The 26917-nt window shown below is 41.0% G+C and overlaps 1 protein-coding gene across 1 annotated transcript; it reads right to left on the bottom strand.

The window, feature by feature from the left end:
• Positions 1 to 918: 918 nt before the first annotated feature.
• On the bottom strand, positions 919 to 26842 carry zfhx3a (zinc finger homeobox 3a). Its single transcript, XM_043216814.1, has 9 exons — positions 26471 to 26842; positions 16715 to 19471; positions 15847 to 16072; positions 12656 to 12745; positions 12247 to 12368; positions 11797 to 11997; positions 10096 to 10192; positions 4563 to 9851; positions 919 to 4463 (listed from the first exon to the last, which is right to left on the bottom strand). Exons 2-9 carry the CDS (start codon positions 19454 to 19456, stop codon positions 3154 to 3156), a joined length of 10077 nt encoding a protein of 3358 aa, XP_043072749.1. The 5' UTR covers positions 19457 to 19471; positions 26471 to 26842; the 3' UTR covers positions 919 to 3153.
• Between the last annotated feature and the right edge of the window lie 75 nt (positions 26843 to 26917).

The raw sequence follows: 26917 nt of genomic DNA, 5'->3' as shown, positions 1-26917 counted from the left end.
GGCTGGTTGATTATTAACATGACGTACTCAACTATGAAGCATAAGGTTTATCATACACGGTATTGTTGCAATGTAGAATTGTTGTTTTACTTACCCCTCCTGAATGTAGCCTAATACTTGATCCTGCTTGGTCAGTCAAATGTCTAATGGAAATATTATAATCAACAATTCAGTCATGACATCAACGTAAGCAAGCTAAGAGAACAATTTAAATCAATATTTTATGTGAAATATGAGTGGGATATCAGTCATCTGGTCATTACGGCAAAATAAATCGCTTCTTGGTGATAGGACGCTGTCATGATCACCCTGTTGGCGTTTATTGCGATGGCTAGTTGACCCTACATTAACTCTTTAATATACCTTTAATATGAAAAAGGAAGCATTGACTTAAAAACACTGCTCAATAAATGCCGATTAACATTACATACAGAGAACATTCCACTTTTATAGGAAAAGTAGAGTAGATCATACTCGGGCATGACTCGCTCACATATGTACACAAATAAAAGGACTAAATATTTTCTTGTTTTCTGAATAGCCCTGTGCATTACATATATTGAGCACAAGTCAACACTGTTATCAACTCCGTTTCTTGCTAATACACATGAACTTGAGTCCCAGTTTGAACTTTAGCTGCATTGATTTTGTCTCGTTTAACCTCCATTGATTTCTAGTGCTTTGGCTGATTGCCCGTCTCCTTTACACTGCCTCAGCAGAGTAGGTGCATGCAATCAGATTAAGGACATAGCAGAAACGCACATGATCAAATCACAGAACTTCAATCACTACAAATTTGGTGTGCATTTTCGGTGAAAAGGTGTTACTTGCAATCTTCAATCTGTCAGACACGGGAGTGAAAAGGTGTTTTAAAAAGGACAGAGATTCCCTGGGTGCTCCAAGGACCACAAAGACGTGTCAAATTATTAAAAGGAAACAGATTTTATTCACTTTGAATGTTTGTATATAAGAGGACAGGAGACATTAGCCCAGTGAGTCACATATGAATAAACACAAGTGCATCATGAACATACATTATTTGGCGATCGCTACAGTAATAACATTTCCAGGAACACGCAGAGTAAACAGTCTCTCACAGCAGGTCCAGACTCGGGAGTGAGAGCATACGTTACAGTCCCCTTAGAAGTAAAATACAAATGGAGAGAAAAAAACAAAACGAAACAAAATCAATTGAAATGACAACTGTGATATTTGGAATGCAAACTTTGTATAAATATAACATCATTGGTTTTCAACATTGGTTGGCTAAGAGGAGAACATAATGTAGTTCATGGAGAGTCACAGTCTTCACAGTCATGTGTGGACACAACTGCAGTGGAACGGGGACAGGGTTTGTGGCTACTGACGGTCGTCATTAAAGCTTCAGCGAAAAGCAAAATCAAGCATGCATCTTAGTACAAACCTACATTAGCAGCACACTCTATTTCCTCAACAATTAGACCCAGTACATTTAGTAGATTAAACCATAGGAAAAGAAATCAAAAGAGATAACCAGACAAAAAGAAAGGCCAGACACAGAGAAGCAAACTGTAATCTCCACCTCTATAATACAAACTAAAATGGCTGCACAACAGTGCTGCCCCATATCTTCAGAGTAAGCTTTCAGTTTTTTTTTTGTTTTGTTTTGTTTTGTTTTTTATTTTTGGTTCTCTGGTTGTTTTATATATGAGGTCAGAAATGTTCTAATAAGTTAGCTAAAACAGTTTTCTCGTAGCTGGCTCCATCATCTAAAAAGATTTCCATTCCTTAAAAACAGTAATATTTTCTAAAGTATAAAGTTTTTTTTCCATCCTTTGTATGCACCAATGGTAAGACTACTTTATCTTTGGATTTTCCATTAAAGCAATACTGTAAGTTATTATTGTTTCATAATATCATCACTGTAATTATTGTTAGTCTCGGCAAGTGCAGAAAGGTTAAGAAATAAAATAACCATGTAGTGAAAAAGAAATGAAAAACTACTTTCTTAAAAGTGAAATTACAGTATTGAAGGCAAAAAGAACAAACAAAAAAACAAAATAAGTGCACAATCGAAATGTTCTGTTTAGAAGACAACAAAAATAGAAAATATCTTATAGATGTGCATCGATCTAATTCATACACAGATAGGGTCTTTCAACTTGGCTCAGTGCAGGAGAGGAAGTTGGTTGTACAGTGACAATTTTCAACAGCATTAGAGGGTAAATGCTATGTTTTAACATGAGCATGGCTAAACAGCCTCAAGTGTCTTTGACTGGGACAATACAAAAGTTAAATATACAAGTAATTTGTTTTAAACCTACCATACAATTAAGTCATTTGAATTCAACAATCTACGCAACACCAAAATGTTCATACATGTATCTATCATAAACACAGAATGTTTTTTTGTCATTTTTCATAAAGAAAAAAAAAAGCTAAATTATTTTCTGACAATTTACAACGGTCTGCACAACGTTTTGTGTCTGGACAAGTACATGTCCAAGAAAAAAAAAAAAAGAACATCTACTAGCTTAGCTGCAATTTCAGGACTTTAAAAACAAATCAGAATTGGACTTTTTCATTCAATACACATTTCTTTTGGGATTCATATATTTTCTATTGGTATGTCTTGTAACAGAACAAAATTGAGAGCTGTTGACCTGAGAGAAGACAACATCAAAATACATTACATCACTTCATTAAGCCAATAATATAATATCTTAACACTTGACAGGGCAAAAAATAGTGTGGATGTTTTATGAGTGTCTGTTAAAACATACGTGTTATAAACAGACTTTTGGTTAGTTAGGTAATCATGAAACCATCTTAGGTTCTTCACCAGTCTTTAGCTGTGCACCCTTTAGCTTCCAAACAGTTTACATATACTCAAGTTTTAGTTAAAAACCAGCATATTGAAATGGAAAAAACATTCTACTGACACTTGTTTTTGGTTACAAGCACTGTTAATGCAAGTTGGATCCTACAGGATTCAGTCCTTTTAAAACAGTCTGCCAAACTAGCTCTGGGTCATAGCTTTCCCCAAGTGTAATCTACAGTGGAGATGTTTTGTTCAACTTTCCTACTTTTTTTTTCCAATGGAGTCTTTTCTGAGGCTGTCCGAGCCATAAAAACAATGGTTATGGAAAGCATCAAACCTTTTGCTCCAATATATTATGTCAAGTCTTGTCCCTCCTCTGACTCGTTGCTGTCGCAACTCCCATCCACAGAGTCTATTGGTTTTACATGACAAGCCTTTGTAGGGCTTGTCAGGCTTGAGGTAACATTTGAAGGCGAAAGATGATGTGAAGGAGAAGCCGGTGAGCTTTGGGAAGCTTCAGGTAAAGCTGAAGTCAGGGGCGAGCTTTGGAGACGTCTATCGGGCTGGTCAGAGTTGGTTGGGTTAGGGATGGCGGTTTCTGAAGGAGTCCCTAAAGAAGACTGGGCAGTTGTAGAAGATCTCTGTTCACTGGATGGGTTTGACTGAGAGGTAGATGAGGGACTGATGTGAGGTAATCGAGGAGAAGCATGCTCTTTGGCATTCAGTTTCTCTGCCACTCTTTGTCTATGCTGAGGGTACTCCAGATGTTTGATGAGCTCTGCATTCCCAGTCAGAGACACCTCACAGGCAAGACAGTCATAAAGGTGACTATCCTTGCCTTCTGCTCTACAGTCTGTTTTGGAGACAATACAGTGGCTTAGAAGAAGGTTATTATCCACTTCTGGCTGCTTAGCATTGACAGAGTTTATGGTGGGGGAATCTGTGCCAGTGAGTGTGCCTTGCTTCTTGTCATGTTTGGATGAAACGGTGTTCTCTACGTTTAGGCGAACAGAGACTGGGCTAGGTTTTGGTTTCTCTGGTAGCTGCACTAACTGTTTCTGTTGCAGCTGCAGTCTTTGTTGCATCAGTGCACCCTGCAGATTTTGTTGATATTGCTGGAGAAGGGAGCCCGGGGACAGCCCCATTAGAGCCTGTGGCAAAACTGGACCATATGGGAACATGCTATCCATGCCAAACATGGGCTGCAGGAGGCCTCCAGGCATTGGTGTGGGAATATGGGGAGAAAAAAGTGGAGGAAAACCAGGCATCAGACAGGGCAGGAGGTGACTAGGGAGTAGAGCAGCTTGGTCAGTTTTCATTGCTGCATGAAGAGCTTGTAGCTGACTTGGGTCCATGGCATACTCTCTTCCATTACTTGGAGTAGATACTGTTAGTCTGGAAGTGTCTGACTTCTCTTTACTTTTGCATGAAGAATTTGCACGCGTACGATTTACCAGTGGAGTACTGTCAAGCTTGTTTGTGGGAATCCTGTTACTCTCAGTGTCATTTTCTTTGGGAAACTGGAGTTCTTGTTTTGTGGTCTTTGGGGTCACGACAGAGTTGTTTGTGCTAATTACATCTTTGTCATCCATAGCTGATATGGCAGAAGCAGGCGTTGTGGTTGACTTGCAGGTCAGCTCATTTACAGGAGGGTCATTGGTACCTTAAATAAAAATGAATGCATAAAAGTAGTATGGATTACAAGAGATCAGAATTAAATTTGTAAATTTGTTTTAAAACAAAGTGTAGCTTAGCCACATACCTGTTTTTGTCGAAAACAAATCCTCAGTCATTGTGCTGCTACCACCTGGTAGGCTTGCAGTGGTCTGCATCTGCAGACCTGAGTACATTGAAGACTGGCTTAGACAGTGAAGAGAAGTTTGGTTGAAGCCCACTGAGCTCAGCATAGATTGTGGTTGGACAATTCCTAGAACATCACTTGTCTTCTTTAGATGATCCACTTCTTGCTGCACTATCAGCTGACGAGTAGATACTGAACTCAAATATTCTTTGTCCCTCTCCATCTGGCCACCCAGGGCCTCCTTAACTTTAGCAAGATGTTGCTGGGAGAAGACATGGTCACGAATAGACAAGCAGCTGCTGTATTTAACAGAGCAAAGGGTACACTCTGCCTTAGGTCTATCAATAGAAGTACTCTCAGTGCCAAACTGCTTTGCAAGGCTAAGCTTGGCCTTTTTCTCCTTGGCACGAGCATTCTGAAACCACACCTGAACAACCCTCTTGGCAAGTCCAATGTCATTACCCAAGGCTTCACATTCAAGCATTGTTGGGGTTTTGTAGTCACTAAAGCACGCTTTGAGCACTTTTACCTGCAGGTTGGTCATTTGAGTACGGTAGCGTTTTTGACTGTGTCTGTCATTATCAAAGCTCTGACTGTTGGAGCTACCAGGGCATGGTGAAGCTGGATCAGCCAGGCTGGAATTTTCACTGTAATCTATGACTAAATCATTATCAAAATCTTTAGCATTGAAGCTCATTGCAGGACTAACCAATCCAGAAGACATCTTTTCATCACTTTCAGAAGAAGCCTCTCTTTCAGTGCTGGGAGACATGTGGTCAATACTGCCATGTTTAGCCTCTAGAGAGTCATTTCCTTCATCAGTTGTATGGTCATGGGCCGTGCTTGTGTTAGCATCGCAGTTACTCATCTTGCTTTGTTCAAGATTCTGATAAACTGACACGGAAGGCATCTCAAAATCTTCCATACCCTCACCTTTAATAGGTTTTGGGCTCAGACGCTGCTGATGTGAAGACAGGTCAATGCTTTTGCATGCTGGAGAGTCAACATCATCAGTAGAGTTTAAAAACTGAGAATAACTGGCAAAATCAAAGAGATCAGATTTGATTTGAGAACCTTCCTGATCTTGAGTTATATTAGGTATAGCCATACTATAGCCTGCATTCTTTGCTTCATGCCAGTGACGTGAACGTATGTGGGCAGCAAGAGCAGTCTGTGCTTTAAAGAGAGCTCGACAGAATGGGCAGCGACGATGGATTTGAGATGGACCCAGTGCCCTAAACTGGCCTTTCCTCTCACGAGCTCTGGTGTTTTGGAACCAGACTTGAACCACTCTTTTCTTGAGACCGACCTCACTGGAGATATGATCAAGCATTTTGCGTGTTGGATTGGAGTCCAAAAGATATTTCTGGTATAAAACCTCCAGCTGCTCTGGTGTTATAGTGGTTCTCATACGTTTGTCTCGCTGGGGTTCCTCCCCATTGTTTTCCCAATCATTTTCCATAGAACTGGATCCTGCTTTCTCTTCAAGTTTCCTCTTCAGAGAGTTTATGGTTGAATCAGGAATGGTGGTTACTGCAGGTGGATTTGCCACTATCTGGGAAATTGTTCCTGAAAGTAGATGCCTTGCAAGTAGAGGATTAGCAGGATCAAACAGCATAAGAGACATGTCTACAGGACGATCTAGGAACGTTGGTGTGGGAAAGTAACTTTGGGTAAGAAAGTGCATTTGCTGGTGCTCTTGCCAATGTTCAAATGAGGGGAAGTTCAATTTACACTGGATGCAGTGGTAAGGGCTCATATCTTGGGCTGTTTTCTGTTGCTGCTCAGTTGAAGGAATCTCTAAAGTACTAAAAATAGTTTGAGAGCTCTGTGAAGGAGCTGGGTTTGTTTCAGATGTGCAGGAAATTTGTTGTTTAGAAGGTGGGTGAGAGGGAATCTCTGTGCTTACATTTTGGTTCTCCTCACAGAGAGGCTTTGGCTGCTGCATTCTTTTCTTTAATTCCTCAAACTCAGAGTTGACACTAACAGCCTGTTTGGGGTCAGAGGATGCTTCATTTGTTTGTTTAAGCTCTCCAGTGACACTTGTGTGCATATTCTCAGAATCAGTCGACTTTACATTAGTACTAGACACAGAGGAACTGGAGGGGCTTGGGCAAGAAGCTGCTTGTGTAAAGCAAGAGGGTCCAGATATTGGACTATGACACTCGGTCTTAAAATCCATTGCATTTTCATTCAGATCATTCTGCATTTCCTCCTCCTCATCTTTGTAACACTGCTTTTTCTGGTGATTAATAAGATCAAAAATGCGTTGAAAGACTATGTTGCATTTCTTACACTGGAAATTGTTGTTGGAAGTACGAAAGTAGCGGTCATTAGATAGGTCTTGACGTTCATTATCTCTCCCTCCCTCTCCCTGGTTCTCATAATTTTTCCGAGCTTTTTGTCTGGCATTTTGAAACCATACCACAATTACACGGGTAGAAAGATTAAGGAGGTTAGACAGTTGCTCAAACTCATCATCTTTGGGGTATGCATTGGCATCAAAAAAATCCTGCAATACTCTTAGCTGGTAGTCAGTAAACCTGGTCCTTGAGGACCTCCTACTCCCATAAATATCCTGTCTTGTTAGTTCAGGAGAGGGTGGTCTAGAATCCACCTTTACATCTTCCAGTGTTGTGATGGGAGGGTTACTAAAGTTATAGGGAGAATCCTTATTGCGTTGGCGCTCTTTGAATAGAGTGTTCCGAAACCAGTGCTTTATAACCTTATGTGGCAACCCAGATTTGTTGGCCATCTCATGAATTTGGTCCTCATTTGGAGAATTATTGATATCAAAATACTGACGCAGGATTCTAAGCTGGTCATCAGTGATCCTTGTTCGAGGTCGTTTACTTTGTTGCTGTAACATGGCTGGAGTCAACTGCTGTTGATAAAGCTGTGTCAAATCAGGAGTCAGTCCAGCCTCCGCTGAGGGCAGATGGACAGGGACCTGAGGAGTTAAAGCTTGCAAAGGTATGGGAGGCATTAGGAGTGGGGGGAAGAGTGGCAGTTCTATGGGTAAAGGAATTTGAGCTAATGGAGCTTTAACTTGAGGGATGGAGACAGTAGCAGGAGTAACACTGAGTGTAGAGGCAGGAATAATTGGTTGCACTGGTTGTTGTTGTGGCTGCAGCACTGAAGAATTAGGAATCACAGGAGGTGAAGGAGAAGGTGATGAGACAGGAGAAACCTCCGGAGTTGCAGGTCCCAATGGGAAGAGTTTGTCGTATTGCTCCCTGTAGTCTTTGGCAAATTTCTCCAATGACTTGATAGGGAATATGGAATGATGAATCTGCTCTTTATGGCTCTTTAGTATCAGTGCATTTGAAAAAAGCTTCCCACAAGACTCGCACTCTAGCTTCTCCATATCATCCGAGTAACCCACCTCTTTAGTATCAGACACATCACCACCATTTGGTATTGGTTCAGTAAGATTTTTCTGATACCTCTCCTTATTTTCATTGTATTGCATGACCAACTCAAAACCAATGTTTTCAAGCAAAGCCTTTGAAGCATTGCCTGATGCATCGTGGGCTATTCTGGGTGGAAGAAACTCATCAAGACTCTCCCCACTGTTTGACATCTCCATGTTTTGGCCTTCATTTCCTTGAGGTTTAAAAGCAAGCATGCCTACATTATCACTTTCCTTTGATTCTTCATTACTGTTCTGTCCATCTTTGTCCTTTTCACATAGTGGATCATTAGCTAGTTTCTGCTCATTTATTTCAGAATGAATTTCCAGATCTTCATTTAGTTTCTGTTTAGAACAATGTTTTGGCACATTCTTGGAAGACTCATCATTTACAGTAGGTTTTAATGTGCTTATGGTTAGCCCAGAGCCTTTAAGGTTTACCTCTGGATTCATGCGGAACTCTCCTCCTGGAATAAGAAAGGGAAGAAGCAATTGCTGTTGCTGCTGCACTGGAAGAAGAGCCTCTGTAGCCATAGGAAAAGGATGTAAAAGTGCAGGATTGAATAAATGGGATTGAAGAAGAGCAGCCTTCTTTTGGAGCTCTTGCTGGAGATGGGCTTGAGCCTGGGCTAACTGCTGCTGTTGTTGTTGCAATGGTTGTTGTTGTAATGATATCTGGTGTGGCTTGGTAGCTGAATCAATCATGTTTATTAACTTATTCCTCATGTCAGATGTCGAAGGATGACTGGTGTCTGGGTTTGCAGGTGTGCCACTGTGTTCAGGGTTTTGTTGGTGGCTTAGACTAGCATTGTTTAAGGAAGTAGCAGGCTTCAGGGTTGCAGAAGTGCTAGACAATGCCTTGCCTGGAGGAGGGCCAAGAGATTCAGTATTAGAAGTGGATGAATCAAGCTTGGATGCACGAGCTTTGGTCTGGTGCAAAACAGAGCGCATATGAATCTCCAAGGTTGAACTCTGACTATATGCTACATTGCAAATACTACATTTGAATGGTTTGTGGTCTGCATTGTTGATAGGCTCTTGCAAGCCAGCTGACGTGTCCTGCAGAGATCGTTTAAGTTTGTGTAAGTGTGATACCGAGTTGTAGTGAACCAAAAGTATATTCTTCTGGGTGAAAGATTCTTTGCAAACCGTACATTTGAAAGGCCTCGATGGATCCAGAAATTTCTCCATTGTGATATTTGGACCTTTTCTAATAGGAAAAACAGGCTGCTTGGGGTCACATTCAACATTATCTTTAACCAAACTTGAATCATTGTCTGTAGGACTTAGTTTTTCCTCCAAATCACATTCTTCATCATCTTTCATCCCAGCCTCATCGGGCAATCCCTCCTCTTCGCCAAAAGTTTGGTCTCCGGGGATCAGGGTTTCACCATTCATCATCAAACCACCATAAAGCTGCTGTATCTGGGTTTCACTTAGCTCCAGGTGACTTGTCTCAAGGTGTCTCCGAAGGGCCTGCATTGTACGGAAACTGCGTTGACAGAGGCAGCACATGGTCGCAGCTCTGATAGCATGGTACTGAGAATGCAGCTGCAGCTTTTCAGGGGTTTTGAATGCTAGGCTGCACTGATTGCACCGGTACTTGTAAATGTGGCGATCAGATATTGCTGTTTGAGATTTCTGGCTATGGAGCTGGTTGAAGTGTGTCTGGAGTGCACTTGAGGATGTGAAGACTTTGTTACAGCCTTTCTGCCAACACGGAAAAGCAGCATTGTTCTCCTTTGTGGATTCTGCATCTTCTGACGGTTGTTTATAAATTTTTGCTGTCTCCAAGTGAGGTGTTGTACCTCTCTCTGGTTCAGCATCAGTTGAAATTTCTAAACAACAACAAAAAAAAAAAAAAAAAAAAAAAGTTGTGATTTTTTTCATGAGGAAAAATTAATTTGAAGAAAATCTTTAATTTAATTTGCTAATTAAACATAGCACAAATATTGGTACATTATCTTCAGACTAATTATTGAGTCAGATATTAACCGTCAACCCTTATTTAAAATGACAAATAAAGAACCATGCTCAACCTAGATTAAAAATAAAAGATTAGTAGTACACTCTAATACTAACCATCCAGTCTCTTTGTTTCATTAGAATTTATCAGCTGTGTATCCGAGTTGTGCACTGGTAAAAACATCTTTTCTGGGAGCACGTCTGAAGCAATCACCTGATCACAAGGGAAAAAAAGAAATCATAATAGGCTTGATAAATCCATTTTGTGGATTAATTAATCCCCAAAATCTCATTATTAAGTCATTTTATCTTTATCTCTGAAAAGGATTGGTCATTATGCTGTGTTCCTGCTACATGTGTGCATTAACAATGCATGGTGCGAGAGAATAGACCCTTAACTTCAGATGGCAAAATGGAATCGCAGTCATGAACCAACACTCAAATGAGTTCAAAGGTTAAGTATGAATGGAAGCCCTCTTCGGTCTGTGACAACACAATTAGCTAACTTTGGATGTAAAAAAAAAAAAAAAAAAAAAAAAAAGCCACTTTATTTATCTCCCTCTCCTTCTGTACCCACTCAACTTTAAAATGTGTAAATCAATGCAACTTTAAGGGGGGAGAGGGAGGGAGCGCAACCAAACAAAATGGCTGCTATTTCCATCACAAAGCACACCATTTCAGGAAAGTGCCGTATTAAAGGGACACGAGGAAAGCACACAAGTCCTCTTCAAGGTCACATTTAATTTAGAACATAATTACCAGGCACGGTTCATAACGAAAATCACCTAGCACTGGCTCAGAACTAATGAAGCACAATTATTTTCATTACTGTATTTCAGTTCGTCTGGGGAAGGGGGAGAGGAAAGCAAAGTGCCGAAGAGAGAAATCAAGAGAGATGGCAGAAGAGAGGGCAAGGAAGACCAACTAAGATAGGAGAGGGGAGAACACATGAATGGAAAGAAAGACAGAAAAGCCTTTTACGCAAGAAAAAGCACTCAGCGCAAGCTGACTGAATTGGCAAAAAATGTCCAACCTTTCAGAAACAGTGAGGCATGTCTGCTTGGGGTTCAAACAAGCTCTGGGTGCATTAGTATCAATTTATATTCTGCAGATAAAAAAGCTAATTTTAATATTCATTGGATTTGAGGCAGCTACCTCTCCCTTCCCCCACTCAATGTCGTTACTTGTCTCCACTCACTCGTGCTGGAGTCACTGAGGGTCTGAACACCCCTCCGCATACACGCAGGGCTCAACATTTTCTTGCATAAACAATTTTTACACCATACATAGGAATAGCGTTAGAGGTTTTTGAGGTTGAGGTTTTTTAATATCTAGAAAGCAGCATGGCTGACATACAAAATAACATAGCAAATAAGATGTGGCCTACACAAATGTGCATAATTTCACAAGCACTATGCAATATATAGTAATTGATTCTCAATAAATCAAAAATAGCCAAGTAGATGATTATTTGGCTGACTTGTAAACAAACAAACCCTTTAAACTGAATACATGTAGAAATAATATATTTTTTGTTTTAATATATGTACATTTTAATAAGAAAAATTTGATTCAAAATATATTGATTTAAATCAGTTCTTTATATCTTCAGATATTTTGTTTCAAGGCAGTTTAGTTATTTTTAGATGACTAGGGAATATTTTTTGCATGGAGGATTGTGGCTGGAATGGACATTTTGTTTGTTCCAAAACCCCAGGCTGCTTTACATTTTTACAATATTACAAAACTATACATATAAGCAAAAAAAATCTAAATCTGCATAGTACATGCATTGTGCGTTTCTTTTTTTCTCCTCACCGTGTTGATGAGCTTCTGTGTGCAGTCTACAGTGACACTGTGCAGATGTGTGAGGTGGGTACGCAAGAGGGCAATACTGTGCAGTGTTTCTTGGCACAGTGGGCAGCGGACAGCAGGCTGAACTGCATGCTGGTTCATCACATGACTCCTTAGACGCTCAATATCAGTATGATGGAACCGACAGAATGGACACTGCCGCATCTGAATGAGAGAAAACAAACAGAAATATTCAGAAGTAGCTACAATAACAATAACAATGCTCTTTTTTTTCTGTGAACAATGTATGAAAATTGTATATTGTTTATCTATATATAAAAAAATAACATAGTATGTACTTTAAGGGGTTTTAAAGAACTCGTAAATATAAAAAGATAAATAACATGGAGGTAGCATGGTACACTTTACAAAATATATATATATGTGTGTGTGTGTGTGTGTGTTGCAACAGACCTCTTCCTGTATTCGTGGCCGTTTGCAGGGAGAGAGATCAACTGACTCGTCAGATCCAGATGAGACACGTTTAGGACTGGAAGACGACTCATTTTGCTCTGCTTCCATTTGAATAAATTCCTCTGTGAGTAACAGCAGCAAAAATATCATTTAAAAGGAGGGCACATTATTTACAACACTGAGCTTATTGTGAAATAATGGTTCCTAATTGGGATCATGTGAAGTAGGGAAAAACAATTCAAAATGCAAATAATAATATTTGTATGATATTATTAATATTAAGTTACTGTTTTGGATTTTAACAAGAAATATAATACAATACATCTAATGCAAAGTCTAGATATTGAAGAAGTACTACATGCAACGCCACTGTTTTTAACTGTAATTTTACAGTAATTTTGTTAAGGACCTGTTTTTTTCTCTGTTCTGTCTCCATGTTTATTTTTGTCTTCCTGGGTAGCCATAACCTCAGTGGGAGAGTCCATCCCATTCTTATCTCCTAAAGAAAAAGCCATAAAAAGAGAAAAATTCAAAGAGCGCATCACATTTGACCAATTCTCTGTATGATTTACTAGCCAACTAGTCATTACATGAAACCTTTTGCATGCATGTGCAATTGTAGAACAAGACTGAGTGCAGAATCATGTTCAAACCTATAGGGGTCAGTCTCCACTAGCTCGGAGAGACCCAACCAACCTGCTCAAGCATATTAACACAAAGACAGACCGACACAATACAATAAAGATGTATACAATCTCCTTTAGATTAAAAACAAAAGTTCAAAATACTGATCCTCTACAGTAAAACATACAAAGAGAGATATGAGAAAAGAAAATTAGGAGGAAGAGCTAAAGTAAGCGATGTCAGCAGAGCTTCATTTGACCTGTGGGGATTTGAAAAGTCACAGGAGGAAGATAATGCAGCAGAGGTCAGGAGGGTCACAAGCAAAGAGTCCATTTCAAAGCTCAAATTGGCGAACAATGCCGCCATGACAGGCTTTAAAAATTATCTTCATACAATAGGTCTCTGCATTGTACTCAGTTTGAGCCTTGTAGGTTTCTTGACAAAAACAGGCTTTTTTCGGAAAATTGAACTGAATGCATATTCGAAACACGTGGGATGACATTTACTGGCAGTGTTTTGACAACAGCCTTCAGTTTTGACTTGTTATTTTTTTAATCCTGCCGATGAGCTCCGAAACTCTGCAATCAAAAAGAATCCAGAGAGTTGAACGTTCAAAAAGCGCAATGATGCTCTGTTGTTCTTTTGCAGCGTCTAAAAGCTTCGGCTGAGCTCCGTAGGTACAAAACACACAGCCTCGGGACACACTAAACCAGATACCCCATTCAACGCCCTCCCTCCCTCCCTCCCTCTCCTCATCCTCTTCTCTCTTGCTTTCTGCCTTTCTGCTTTCTTAGCAGAGTAATTGTTCTGCTACGTGGGGGAAGGGAAAAGAAGAACAGAGTTGATTTGGGTGGGTTTTGGGAAGGGGGGCGGTTGTGGTATTAGGGGAGGGGGGCAAGTGGAAACAAAAAAAATGCATGAGGGTTGTCATAACAGACCAATCAAAGGCAGGCCGAGGTATCTTCTGGTGGTTCTTTGAGAAGGTGATTATGACAGAGGGTGAGAGAGAGAGCGAGAAAGGCCATCTGAACACCAATTATCCTGACAGACACGCTATTGATTTCCTATCAAACCAACACACCCATAAACACAGAACACATAACCTGAAACTGTCAAATCCGCTCTAGTTACGACCGCCCCATTGAGCCCTCTCGTTCAGTCATTCTTTCAAAGTCACACACACCGCGCTGAACCTGACCAAAAATATTAGCCTATTGTTGAGCATCTCTCACAGGGAAAATCGCAGCAAAAAAAGCTTAGGGACGGAAATGTTAAAAAAAAATAAATAAATCAATGAACAGCACAGAAGGAAATCATTAAACAGTGAAAACTCATACTATGCTGCATGTCACGTTCAAATAGTGGCAAAATAGCAATTTATAGAATTTATGCAAAATAATTCAACTAAACATTGGCGAATTTGTAATGAAGAAATAATCCGAATGTAACCAAATTTTGTTTTAGACAATCATGCAATTGCGCAACTTAATTATCAAAGGCATAAATATTTTAATTTTGAAGCTGCATTCAAAATCCTCTTCAAATTCAAAGGGGGGACGTTAATTCACTCTGAATGGTCATGATGCATCTGTGTGTGCTTCTTTCCGCATGTACGTCTTGGACAAAACAGATGGCCGTGGCTCAGCGTGGTGAGGTCATTCTGGCCAGTAATGAAGTGATCAGATGCACCCACACATGCTAACACACTCCAGGCGCACACTCAACACACACTTCATCAGCACTTCCTACTCGTCCCGGGGATCAATATACAAATGCTCAGCAGCATTGATCCAGTATTGATTATAAATTAGGCAATGCCCTGGTGTTCCTAAAGAGATCAATAACCAGCCATTCAGCTGCGGCGCTCCAGCAGGTCGGAAGCAGGACTGATCCGATGTTCCTACAGGTTCAAATTCACACTAAAACAGCTACTCAACTCTCACTCACTGACTTCAGAATTGATTGTACAAGACACACTGGCTGCTAACCTTTTACCCTGCATGTCACCATTTCTGTTCACTGTGAATACAACACTACTATACTGTCTTTTAACCTTTCTTTTTTTCCATCTTTAGGATGTACATGTTTGTAGGATTTTAACCCGTACTAAACAGTTACAACAAAAGTTAGAATTGAGAACACAGAACAAAAGATTAAAATATTAACATATAACACAACAACAGTGAGCAATACCCACCTGTCAGTCTTTAGGAATCTATATTAGGTTTTTCTGTGCCTTTCCTTTAAAATGTTAATTGGAGAATGTTAATTAACTCATGGCTCGTTAGTGGGTTGCGCCTTTATTGGCTGCATTGACTGGCTAACCCTCTAGTTTAGCTTCTTCCTTGCCAGTGAAGATGTTACAAATGTGATTATTGGCAAGTCAATTAACAAAATCAATTCCTACCATTCTGTACAAAAAGCGCACCACTCACTCTCCTTCTTTTTCTCTCTCTCTCACACACAAATGCATACGTACATATACACATACAAACAGGCTGGGTGCCAAGGTCAGGCTATTGTTCAACTCATTAGCTAAGCTTATTTTGTGTTAGAACCAAATGCTAATTGCCTCCACCACCCGGTTTTCTCAATTACCCCAGTGTAAATATCTGCCCTCTTCTCTTCTCTATTCTTTCTGTTTTTTGGCATGTCTGTCAGCCCCTCCCCCTCTGTTGTTCTGTTGTGTGTTTTAGAGCCTTGAGCGTCATGAGCACAACACACAAGGGACAGTTAGTCTTTTGATTTGGGTTTAAGGAATTCACCCTGACTTCATCCCTTATGTTAATCTAAAAGCATCAAAAGCTGGTGTTCTGTTTATGAGTGTGTTGGATTCTGCTCAATTTTTTCCCTTGAAATGTGACTTTAAACTAAACTGGTTTGAAAAAAAAAAACCTTTTTGGTGCTTTGCAAAAGCCTTGAACTGAACTCGGTATTCTATGATTTACAAAGCGACTGTGCATGTGTGTCTCGTACCATTTTCTTGAGCAGGGCTTCTTCGGATTGTAAAGATGGCACCAAGCTCCTCCTCATCCTGCAGACCCTTCTGGATTCGCTGTAGTCTGAGCAGCCCCTCCCCTCTCTGGTGGCTCAATGAATGGGAGTGCTGCACTAAAGAAAGGCTGTTCTGAGTGGAGAAATCACACAGCACACAGTGCAGCCAGACATCTTCAGACTCCACTCCATTCAGCTGCTGCAAATACTGAGAAAAAGTAAAGATAAACAATAAACATGTATGCATGTGTGACAGTGAAAGGAAGGAAATAGGAAAAGAAGTTAAATCAATGAATAAAACACCCCTCTACTTCATACAGCTCACATTTCAGCACCAGTAAATAACATGCTCGAGTACTTCAGCGGAAACCATATATTGACCGTGTAGTCATAAATGATCAATATGTGGCTTCCTCTAATGTGGACAGCACAATATAGATCAATAGAGGATCAATACAGCCCTGTAAAAACACCTATGTAGATGTTACTTAACAAGCTTTGCTCAAACAAACGTTAAATCTCTCCTTCTGTTTGAGGTCTTGTGAAAAATGAGAAGATAGATTCAAATCAAATGAATTCAGTGAAATATCACATGCGCACGAAAGCACATCCACAGTGACAAACACCAGTCCACTTGTTTTACAGAACTCTAAACTGATTAGAGATGTGCTGAGTTAATGGACCACATTAGCAGGAGGCAAAAAATAACATACAATCCATCTCAATTACGAAAGAGGACTTAAAGACCTTGGAAAGAATGGCGTCACTCAGGGCATCTCAGGTTTTTTGTTGATTTTACTGACAGAAATATCAGGCCCCAGAGTTTATGGTTTTGAATTGTGAGATTTACCTTATATAGTCGTAGGCTGGTCTCGTGTCTGGAATTCATGGTGTGTAGCTTCAGTTTCTCCAAGCTGCTGGCCTCATAGTCACAGGCATTGCACCTGAGCTGCACCTGACTTCCAGCAGCAACACACCTAAGGCGCCACTCTTCTTCCTCCTCCTCTGTGTTTCCATGTTGACTGCTGGCCTCTCGAAGGTGTGCAGCAAGCTGGTAGCGCTGTACGTGTTTGTCTGTCTGGCAGTGCAGTTGGAAGTTTGCTCGCAGAGGCGTGGCGTAATGGCAGAGACGACAATGATGGGTGTCTCCTGTTGTGCTCCTCCAGTAGGAATTGGGTAATGACCGCTGCATGGTCAGGTGTTGACTTAGTTCCTCGAGAGTGTCACAAGAAAAGCGGCCACATAAGATGCATTCAAAGAGTTTCTGTGAAGAGGTTTCGTTGCAGGACAGAGGAGTGATGGCATCGGGCAGTTTACTCTGAGGCTGGCAGTGGCGGTAAAGCTCGGTGGCATTGTGCTTGCGTTGACGTTGCATGTGTGCCAGGTTCTGCTGCAGTAGAAGCACATTGTGCGTGTGCTTTTCACTCGTCATGTGGATTCTGAGGTTCCGTGCAACATTGGTTTCGTAGTCACAAACTTCGCACCGCCACGACGCAGGCCCCCGGAGCTTAGATGGAGAGGGGGAGCTAGCTTGGGTGGGGTGAGTGAGAGTAGGGTGCGAATGGGTTAAAGGATTGGGCTGGGATGCTGGGCTGTGCGCATGTGACTGCGTCTGCAGGCTCTGCATGTTGTTGAGGTGTTTGTCCGATTGCATGTGGATGCTCAAGTTACCTTTAGTGGTGGTGGAGTATTGGCAGACCTGGCAGCGGAAGGGCTTGTATCCGCAAGAATACGTCTCGCCTCTTGCTAGGCGTGGATGGCTCTGCCCACTGCTGCAGTACGGGCACTGTTCGGACTCCGACTCTGGGTGCTTCTCTTTCATGTGGGCCTCAAGAGTTTGCTGGTACTTGTAGTGCCAGTTGCATTTCGGACACTTCAATGTCTTGCAGGAGTTTCTGGTGTGTACCAGAGAGGCCTGGATGCCAAAAGGAAAAGATGATCCAATGTCGTCTCCAGCTGCAACAAAGCCACCATCACCAGCCACCACCAACCTTCCTCTAGAGGCTGTGTCTAACTGTCCTTCTTCAAGAACAGGTGGACTCGCCTGGGTTAAGGTTGGACTGAGTGTAGGGGACGTGGAATGGCTATGATTATTGGACAGGTCAGAATGAGATACAGCATGTCTGTCATCTTCAGACAACCTGGGGGTTGGTTCCATTGCTATGGCGCTACCATTCTCTAACTGATCATTTGGTTCGGTTGCTGTGGCACTCTCTTGGTTGGCAATTTGTTCTGTAATAGTGACAGTGGACGGGTTTACCACAACAAGGGAAGCAGGTGCAGGGTCGTGGCAGTTAAAGCTTGTTCCACACTCTGACTCAGAGTCTGTAAGGGTTTTGGTGTTGTTCATAAAGCTGGTTGCTATTGTTACAGAGTTTGGAGGTTTTGAAATGCTTTGGTTTGACAGAGCAGCTTCAGTAATGTGCTCTTGTCCGCTACTGCTGCTAATACTGAGAGCACCGTTATCTACAGTGCTGCCTACCTCTAAACACAACCTCCTCTCTCCTCCCTCGCTACTTCCTCCAATCTTTCTTATCTCGTCCTCCTTGCCTCTTTGTTTGCCCTCTCTTCCCAGGGTTGAAGGGTCTTTGGCAGGGCTTGATACTGAGGTAGCAGGGGAGGTTCTGGGTGGAGAGGGCAGGAGAGGGAGTCCTGGCTTAGAGGTCAGAGGGTCTTCATTCTCTTTCCGTCTTGCCGTGTCCTCTGTGCTGTTCCCAGAGGTCAGAGATGCCAGGATCGATGGTACCACAGACTCACAATTCCTTTTTGGTTCTAGGAAACAGAGAAGCGGCCCATCACCTGGGCCAGCAGGCTGTAAAATGGCAGAGGTGTGTTTTAAAGAGAGCAGATGTTGTTCTTCATCGCTGAAGGTTATATTGTGTTGCCGACAAGCATGAGCCCTAAACGAGCGTGTACGGCCAAAAGACAGCCGACACAGAAAGCACATCAGGATGGGTTTGGTTAGACCGGACCATGTCACTCCTGTCTCTGATGATCCTGCCATGTCAGGAGCACTATCTTTGGATTGGCAGGTCACCAGAGCTATACTATCACTGTCGTCAGGGTTATGCAATTGGAAGACACGAAAAATCTGTGGGATGGGGCTAAGAGATGAGGAAATGTAACAGGTTCTAATGACGGAGGAAGGGGCCCCTAAAGAGGAGGAGGGCACACCGTTATTACGTTTACTCTCCATCACATAGGCAGACCCATCAGGCTGGTACAGGATCTCTCCAATAGGCCTCTCCACATCGTCACCTTCTTCTTCTTCTTCTTCTTCTTCTTCTTCATCTGCCTTCTCCCTCTCTGCTGCATCTTTTAACATCTCTCTGGTTGAACATTCATTAACCTGTTTTTCCCTAACTCTTTCTTCATGCCTCCCTGCAAGTCTCTCCTCCTCAGCCCGCCCCAATAGTCCACCCTGCTTTGACAGAGTTGCTGTGCTCAGATGAATGGCTTGATCTCTGGCCAGTAGGAGTGGACTAGGGGCCAGTTGTCTGCAGAGCCCAGGAGGCTGTTGTGTGTGGGGGCCAGAGGCTCCATTGTTGGAGACAGAGTCACAACACTCCATCCTCTGAGCTACTGAGCACATTCATCCCACCCTGGCCTAGAGAGAGAACGAAAGAGAAAGAAAAAAGCTTTAGAATCCAAATCAAAACTTTGATTACGATTTTCAAAATCACTTTACACTTTACATAATTACAGCAACATATGCAGCATAACAAACTTTAGTGCCACCACTCAGAGACAAGCAACCCTGGAACGGTAAAGGGAAACAGAGAGAGGTCTAGACTGTGATCAATAGCTCTTTGCCAAGCTGTATTACTGAGAGCTGAATATTACATGAGAGACAATTCCTGGAATCACCAAGATCTGCTCAATTAAATGTCTCTGTCTGTCTCGGCTCCCCCCATCCCCCTCCATCTGCATTATATTTCCCTTTAGGCAACTGAGCAGAACATAGGGCCTTGTCTACGGGGGATTGCCCCGTGACAGCGCCTCCGGAATAAGTTCCCTATTGACTCTAGTCCCAGGTTTCTCCAGAGACACGGCCCCCACAGGCCTTGATCAGTAAAGCAGCTGAAGTGAATTAAATTGAATTATATTAATGCAGTCTTTCACAACAGGGTTCACCTTATATTAGGTACCTAAAATAATTGCAATTTGCATTAATGCTAAGTAGAAACAGGTTTCAAATTTTGACAGGCATTTTAACTGTGCAAGTTGTGCTGCTGGTACATTTTACAAACGCAAACATATGATGTTGATACTTAAGCCTGCCTTGTGGTTACACCGTGGGCTATAGCTAAATAATTAAAATGTGCTTATAGTTATTACTGGATTTATCTACAGTTAAGTCACTTAAATAGTGTAAAAACAACAAGCATGTGCACATGAGGTGTCTGAGGAGAGTATAGAATTTGTGAATTGCAGTTGGGGGGCTAATTGCTCTGTTTCTAGGTTGAAGAGTGCAGATTCTTGAACTCAGATTCAAGCTGTTATATTGAGCTCTCTCTGATCCTCTCTACTGGAGGGGGCTAAAGTGCTAATGGGAAAATCAATAGCGTGAATGCTAAGCATCTTACTGGAAGCAAGAGCAGAATGCTAGCACACCAGGCTAAAGGATGTGTTCACTGATTTAAGCTCAAACAGGACCTAAAACAACAGGCTTAAGAGGCCAAAAGCAGCGTTTCAAAAATGAACATGGAAGTCCACTCATTTAAGCGAAACGCAAGAGTGCTGATGATACATATTCATAAACAGACTGCCATGCTGACACAAACTAGACTTCCTGTACAGATCGATGAATATCCAGTCTTATTTGCTCCGTGTGTGCATGTGTGTGTGGTGTAATTAGTGATGTATCTCATTAGCTGCTAGGTTAATTACCCATCTCTCTGGGATACCTGATAGGGGGCACACAGCTGGAATCAAGACACATCTTAAACCAATTACTCTCTAGAAGCGCGTGTGTAGATTAAGACCAAGATGTTGGCTGAGAATTACACAAAACAGCACTAACCCTAATATGAACCCTGACACCAAGAGTACCAGCTAAACCTAATGCACACACAAACAATATACATGAAAACTGTCTGCATTTAACTGAAACCAGGAATCATTTTCAGAGTGAGTAAATTATCTAGCATAAAATGTATCCACTTCACAGGGACTCTATAACTACACGACTCTGACACTTTGTGAAAAATTTTAATAATAATTAAAAAAAAAAAAAAAACCACTTTGAATATTTTTTTGAAACATTAAATGGTTAAATAATCCCACTTCATGTTCTGTAATTTTAAAATTTTAATTACAAATAATTGTTAATATTGTTAATGCTTTATATTAAGATGTTCTTGGTACAAGTTACATGTAATTACAATGTATAATAACAATTATAAAATATCGCACATAAGTAACCCTAAACCAAACCCTAACCATATATTAAGTACATATAGTTCATTACTATGCTTCCGTACTTAAATACATAATTACACTGTAACAAGGAAACCTTTAAGTGTATACAAAATATTTTGAGAAATATGTTTATCAGTAAACAAACTAATTACTCTAGCAATCTTGTTACTCATTTAAGTGTATTATTTTATTCTTTTTAATCTGAAAATTGCAAGAAAGGTTAACTTCGTATAAATTAAATAGCTCATTTAATATTTAGTTTGATCTCCTGGGACTATCAACATTTTCTGACCACTAAGAGGAAGTGCTTAATCTGACAGACAAAAAGGAAGAAAAAAAAAAGAAAGAGAAACACTGCTGTTTTGCTGGAGAGAGTGATTTCACATTCACAGCGCAGTTTGCTGATTCAGGGGCTCGGCTTCCTGTTTTAATGCTAATCTAACGTTACCACAGTATCGCAGCAAACATACTGCTGTACAGATACAAAACTAACAATTATGAAGCGTGCTTTAAATGCCTACGACATGACACAGCACATATTTAAAGTACAGAGTACCTGAGACGTCGTAAAAAAAAACCCACTTGAAACACAAGTGTGCTCTCAGTCTTCGCGCCGTCTTTTGAAACGTATGCTTTATTTTCATGAAGACAAAGACGAAAACTGTTACAAGGGTTGAACTCTAAAAATGACAGTATCAAATCAAACCTAACTTGAACCTGCTAACCCCGCACCCTCTCCCTTCTCTCTCGCAGTCACGCAAACACATACACATTTTCTCCCACTGTATTTAGACAGCTGTCCTCTCTGCTGTGTGCTTGTCTTTGATCTTTGATTTAATGCCCCATTTCCATTAGAGACACTAGCCCATTCAGGAGCGAAACTTCAAAAGAAAGAGGGAGAAAGATAAAGAGGGAAAAAAAGAAAAGAAAGAGTGGACGAAAGAGAGTGCGAGAGTGGTAGGGGAAATGTATTACTTATATAATTTCGAAAAACGAGGCCTTAAAATGAACAAAGAACAAATACGCTAACAGGAAGTAAAATGCTGATGCTCTTCCTATAGGACATACAAAAAGGAAGTGACTGACAAAAATGTAGGGTCAAAGGTCAAAAGGCAATGCTGATGTTACGGCAGCACCGTGACAGTGTTGTGACAGCTGCCTCCTTGAAAATTAGCAATGTATTAACAGTTGCATTTGCGTGCATCGGTTTCCAACAAGCAGGAACGCAGGCCGATGTTTCAATCAGGCACTGCTCAGCATGCTTACAGTAAGTCACACACGCTTCAGTTTCCAGCGTGAAAGTCTGAGCGTGATGTAAACGTATTGATCTAAACTGCAGCAAGATCCGGCGGGATTATGAAATCAATGCTACACTGAAAGAGTTCTTATTCATTTGACTTGATCTTGTGCTTCTGACGAACGCTCGTGTAGGCTGCTCTCCTACAGTCAAAATGCAGCACTTGTTACGCACATCTCGTGGAGAGTGGCACTGTTCACTCGAGCTTTTATCTGTGAGGATTATTCATGTAAATATCCTGCATTCATTACCCGAGCCGTGAGCGCCGTGAAACGAGAAAGGAAAAGAAAAAGAAAACATTTGTGCAAGATTAACTCCTTTTAACGGCTAGATCATAATCCATAATCCTGTGGAGCTGAATAACGAGGAAAACAAAAATGGAATTGACTAGCTGGGGAAAAAAAAAAATTTATTATATGTATATTTTTAATCAGTGGTATTAACCGATGATTTATGCAACCTCACAAACTGGCAAGAGATTACATTCTGTTGGAGGATAATTACTGTGGTGGACAAATCGCATTGGAATTAATTGGTTTGCAAAAACTTGACCGAATTGCCTTTTTGCTAAACTATAAACAATAATTAAATAACCATGTAACTACTAGTTAATAATCCAACAGCTAATTTTGAGTTTATGATGAAATTTTAAGCATTACAAACATAAAATGAATAAATATTTAAAATAAAAAATACATATACATATACACACACACACACACACATAAATACATACATAGATAGATAGAGAGAGAGAGAGAGAGTTTAAAAATGATTACATTTTAATTAAGTATATATTTTTTATTATGTATGTACTGTCATTTCAGCAGCATATCAAAATACTAATATTACTATTTAAAATACAAGCTCACCAAATGAAACCAAACAGTCATGCAGAGAGGTTTCTCTTTCTCCTTCAGTGAAACTAACCTTTCTTCATAAATGTAAGAAAAATGCTAATTGGATGCAGAACCCCTACAGAAATACATTTCTGTACTATTTGAAAACACACTGCAAAATCTCTGTCGCTCACTACAGGCGCTGTCTGTCTCCATCTCCAGTTCATTTCTGAGAAAAAGTGTTCAACAATCCCATTGACCTTTGCATGACTGCGGTTTATGCACCTTTTATAAACTATACCTTCAATCTATATATTCAACATCCACAGCAAACAGCACCCACCTCCTTCTGCCTGGACTAAAGCAGACAGTGTAATATAGTTCAATATTTGCAGTGAATTCTAGTGAGAGTAGACAGTAAAGCGGAGGTGAGGCAGAATCACTGATCACCCTCGTTTCTCCCCTCCACACACACACACACACACACACACACAGTCTGTTTAAGGCGTGGATGGAGAGCAGAATTTGAACTGACAGGCTGGGCCCCTTTGCATTGTTCTCTGGCTGCATGTGTGTGTGTGTCTCTCCATGTGTGCGTGTGTGTGTGTGTGTGTGTGTGTGTGTGTTTGAGAGGCCTTAGTGACTGATCTGCCGATGTGCCTCACTTCTCCACAACCCCAGCTATTATTATGATAAACAGAAAAAGTCAAACCCTGAAGGCAGTGTGCACACAAACGAATGCACACAATTTATTATTCAGATGTTGCAACACCTTATTTACAAAACCCAACGACGTCTACACAATCTTTACACCGTCCTGCAAGGTTAAAGCCTGCACGAACACATCAAATAAACAAAACAACATGCATACACACCTTCAAATTTGACTGTTACCTTTTTTTTTTTTTTTCCTGTTTGCATGCGAGTGACAAAAATTGATATTTGTGACCCTGAACCACAAAACCAGTCATAAGGTTACTTTTTTTAACTGCCGCCTGAAAGCTAAATAAATAAGCTTTCCTTTGATGTGGGGTTTGTTTGACAATATTTTACTGAGATGCAGTTATGAAAATTATTTAAAAATCGTCAGTTTAAGTCATTGGCAATGCATTTTACTTAAAAAAATAATAATAATTAGCTATGATATATTTACGGTAGGAATATTTACAAAACATCTTCACATGATCTTTATATCCAGTGGCATATAAGAAAAATGCCTAATTTTGACCCATGCAATGTATTGTTGGTTTTTGCTACAAATATACCCGGTTTTGTGCTCCAGGGACACATTCATCATGTGCATTCTGATATTTTACAGTGCATCCAATAAATGTGGTTAACGCAGTAAAAGAAATGCTTCAACGAATCCCTATCGTGAACAATATCCTTCAAACGCTCTCATTGGCTCAGCGCTATCTGTTTGACACCGCTACCCTGCAGAGTCCACTTTTCTCTTCTCTCGCCGTGCCCTTTCATCCCGTCTTCTTCCTTTCACCCTGTTCCCTAACTCCGTGAACTCTGACCTCCGAGCCAATCCTCTTTCGCTTCGCACCATCTCCTTGCGTTTGGGTGCGTTCTCCGAAGAAAGAGCCTGCGCTCGCTTCATTTGTATCCGCTCCCCAAGCTCGGTGTTTATTTTCTGGCTGTAGAACTGGTTACTCTAGCGTAAGCATTTCAGATCAAACACCCATTTTATACATAGAGATGTAAAGCTGTATTCATTTCATTTCCAAAAGTGAACGTTCCAACATTAAAAGGAACTAAATGACTGATTAAGGTGCTGTTTTTGTTTCTAAATCAAGCCTGAAATCAGTGCTTGCTTTTATGAGCCCAGCTGCTCAAAAACAAACTATTCAACTATTAAGCCAAAAACTATTGTATAATGAATAAAAAAAGAAACTATTCGTCACAGTGTGACAGATACACAAAAGGACGGAAAAACAATAGTCGGTCACACACAAGCGAATCCACACACACACACACACACACACTTAAACAACATGTTTATCTAAATAAGGGCATACTATAGATTTGCATTGATCTAATGACTATAAAAATTAAAATGACCACACGCACAACCAATAAAAAACGTTAACTTTATGAATCAGTTTAGAATTTATAATTCTAAAAAAAATAAATTCTCCAAAATGTATAGGGTTGTGAACACACACACGCACCCTTAACTTTATTTGAATAAAATTAGAATTTATTAAGATTGTTATAAAACATACTCTTCCTTTGTGAATCACTTTTAGGTTTAATTATATTAACCTAACTTCTGGGGAAAACACACACACACACACACACACACACACACACAGCTGAAGGAATAAGTCCAAGCAGGCTTGACCAAACATGCCCAGGACACGAGGGCCACCTTAATTCTTCTATGCTTCACGTCGGACGCGAAAGCAAAAAGTTACACCTTATCTTTATAAATAATAAACGCTAGTGCGTGCGCGCAAGTGCGTCGCGACGCGAAGGACGCGGGGAGGCTTCGGGCAGCTACATTGTATCGTATCGTATCGTTGCGTCGCGCGGAGGATCTGGGCTCGAAGCGCGAAGCAACGGCTGATGCGTTCGCTGAAAACGAGCCTGACGCTTCAGTGTTGACAAGCACAACAGCGACGAGAGCACTCTTCAAAGCAAAACCCCACACACACACACACACACACACACACACACACACAAAGGACGTTACTTTTCGCTCTTTTTCTTAACCGGCTAACAAGAGGGGCGACAACTCTCGGAGAAAACAGGTAGGAGAACGCCAGAAGAGATTTTCTAACTTCATACTCAACTCGCGAAAGACGGCGACGTCGAAGAAAGTGAACGGGACGCGCGCGCTTTGCGTTCGCGAGTGTGTCATAAACATGTCACGACGGTAACTAGTAAAAAACAACAGCAAAAAAAAAAACAGTCGTGCAAGATAACCGTGCATTGCGTGGTTTAGCGGCGTTGCTGTTTGTACTTGCTGCGTAAACAAATGCGTAAAATGAGCAGAGGATCAACTGGATCGACGGAGAGCAGTCATCGGATACAAACTTACATTTGGACGCGTCGCTTTGTATTCCAGTAAACACGTTTATAGATCCCATTCGCGCAGATGCATGCGTTCACACATCACGCCGCCGAAGTTAAACGAGGTATTTGACTGTTTCTTAAAGCATTTAAAAAGGGTTTGTTTTTGGTTGTACTGCAGACGACAGACGCGCCCTGGCTTCGGTTCGAGGAAGGAGGAGAGAGTGGAAAAAAAAAATCAGTCCGGTCTTTATTCCTGCTAATTACTTTCGTGCAAAAAAATGGCTGGAATTAACACACTGCGCATGTGCTGATTACACAGTCACGAGGGGAAGAGATAATTAGCTCCTCCTGGATCAATAAGATTCCAGGATGGGAGAGAGAGAGAGAGAGAGAGGAGGGAGATGGAGGGAGGAGAGAGGGGGGAAGTGATGGAATTAGACTATAGGACGATTTTACATTTGCGCGTAAACAA

This window comes from Puntigrus tetrazona, chromosome 18 (assembly GCF_018831695.1).
Source record: "Puntigrus tetrazona isolate hp1 chromosome 18, ASM1883169v1, whole genome shotgun sequence".
In the NCBI taxonomy this organism is placed as follows: Eukaryota; Metazoa; Chordata; class Actinopteri; order Cypriniformes; family Cyprinidae; genus Puntigrus; species Puntigrus tetrazona.
This window is presented reverse-complemented; position numbering and strand designations above follow the sequence as displayed.